Source organism: Chrysochloris asiatica, unplaced genomic scaffold, assembly GCF_000296735.1.
Source record: "Chrysochloris asiatica unplaced genomic scaffold, ChrAsi1.0 scaffold00116, whole genome shotgun sequence".
NCBI classification, from domain to species: domain Eukaryota; kingdom Metazoa; phylum Chordata; class Mammalia; order Afrosoricida; family Chrysochloridae; genus Chrysochloris; species Chrysochloris asiatica.
The window spans coordinates 7,124,021-7,125,442 of record NW_006408634.1 but is presented as its reverse complement, the minus strand read 5'-3'; the positions used below and the strand labels follow the sequence as shown (position 1 = coordinate 7,125,442).

General features: G+C 48.0%; 1 protein-coding gene across 1 annotated transcript in view; it reads right to left on the bottom strand.

Moving 5' to 3' along the window:
• Positions 1–1,422, bottom strand: part of TRPM4 (transient receptor potential cation channel, subfamily M, member 4) — a 52,664-nt gene that overhangs the window by 11,446 nt on the left and 39,796 nt on the right. Inside the window, exons 13-14 of the mRNA XM_006868402.1 lie at positions 935–1,064; positions 635–780 (exon numbers count right to left, since the gene is read on the bottom strand). Coding sequence (XP_006868464.1) covers positions 635–780; positions 935–1,064 — 276 coding nt within the window. The remainder of the gene's footprint in view (positions 1–634; positions 781–934; positions 1,065–1,422) is intronic.

The following is a 1,422-nucleotide window of genomic DNA, read 5'->3' as shown; positions in this document are numbered from 1 at the left end:
AGCCACAATAAAAACCTTAAATTAAAAAAAAAAGAATGAAAGAAACAAATATCTTAAACAAGTATATAAAAAAAAATAATACCCAGAAAATTTCCAAAATTCGAGGGTTGGTAAAATGGAAGTGATTGGGAACAAGCAGGGCTTCGCAAGAGAGGGTTTCCTACAGGAAAGGTGGGATTTCCTAAATCAGAGTTTGCCTAGGTTTCAAAAACTAAGTAATTATTCAGTGAACCCACTCAGTTGTTAAGAACTGGAACAAGGGACCTCTTAAAGAGAGCAGTGGTCTTCCTGTTTATGAGACGGGACTTCCTTTGGAAGAAATGGGATTTTCTGTGGGAGTGATAAGCACTTCCGGTGTGAACAATGGGACTTTCTATTTTCCTGTATTGGAGTGGGAATTTTTAGGAGAGTGGACTTCGCTGTGGGAAGGTTGGTTTTCCTCTGGCAGGGCTGGGGATTTTGGGGGGAACAGCAACATTTACAGAAGATGGCCAAGCCTTCCTGGATGAGAGGTGGTCTCAAAGGAAAAGAGTTAACCAAGACCATGGACTTCCTACAATGGCAGGGGCTGGTCTCCCACAGTTCTCAGGATCCAGCTGAAAGGTGACTGACCATTGGAATCTTGGATACTCACCTGAACCCCATCCTGGGCAAAGAAGGCACGGGCATCAGCCTGCATGGCAAGTTGGAGGCAGGTGGCATCCCCCCAGAGGGGACAGCGGCGCAGGAGAAGGCGGGCGGCCCATTTCTCATTGCTGCGGTAGCATTGGCCAAAAAGACCTGAAGGCAGGGGACTGATGTGAGGGAGGGGAAAGGAACAGTGGGGGGCAGAATTATGAGGAGAGGTGAGGAAACTTAAGAGGAAGGTTAGGGGTATGAGAAGAAGCATGGCAGCCTCCCTGTCCCCACTCCCAAACACTCCTGCCCCACACACCAACACCTAGTCCCTCAAACTTGGCTGCCAGATCTTTCCTCCTCTCTTCTTCCTCAGCCTCAGACTCTGTGCGTGCCAGCACTCGCAGAAGCAAACAGGCCCCAAGAGCTGAGGCCACAGCGTTGGAGCCCTGGAGAAACAGAGAAGAGTCAGTCATGGACAGGGTCAGAATTTGCCGTGAGGTTCTGAGTGGGATGAGGGATGGGGAGACAGTGATCAGAGGCAGGGACCGTGTCAGAGGGCATAAAACAAGAAATGAGGTCATCAAAGGTCAATAATGTGGTCGTATTTGTAGATGGATCTGAAGGAATGCGAACATCAGGTGAAAACCTCAGAAACCAGGCGGTTCAGAGACAGGGGTGCAAGTCAGAAATGAGGTTGTAGCAAGATGTCAGAAGGTGTATTTGGAACTAGAAAAATATCACAGGTTGTAAGACACTCAAGAAGCAGTTGAAGGACTAGAGGAAGAAAGAAGAGAAAAAGAAGAG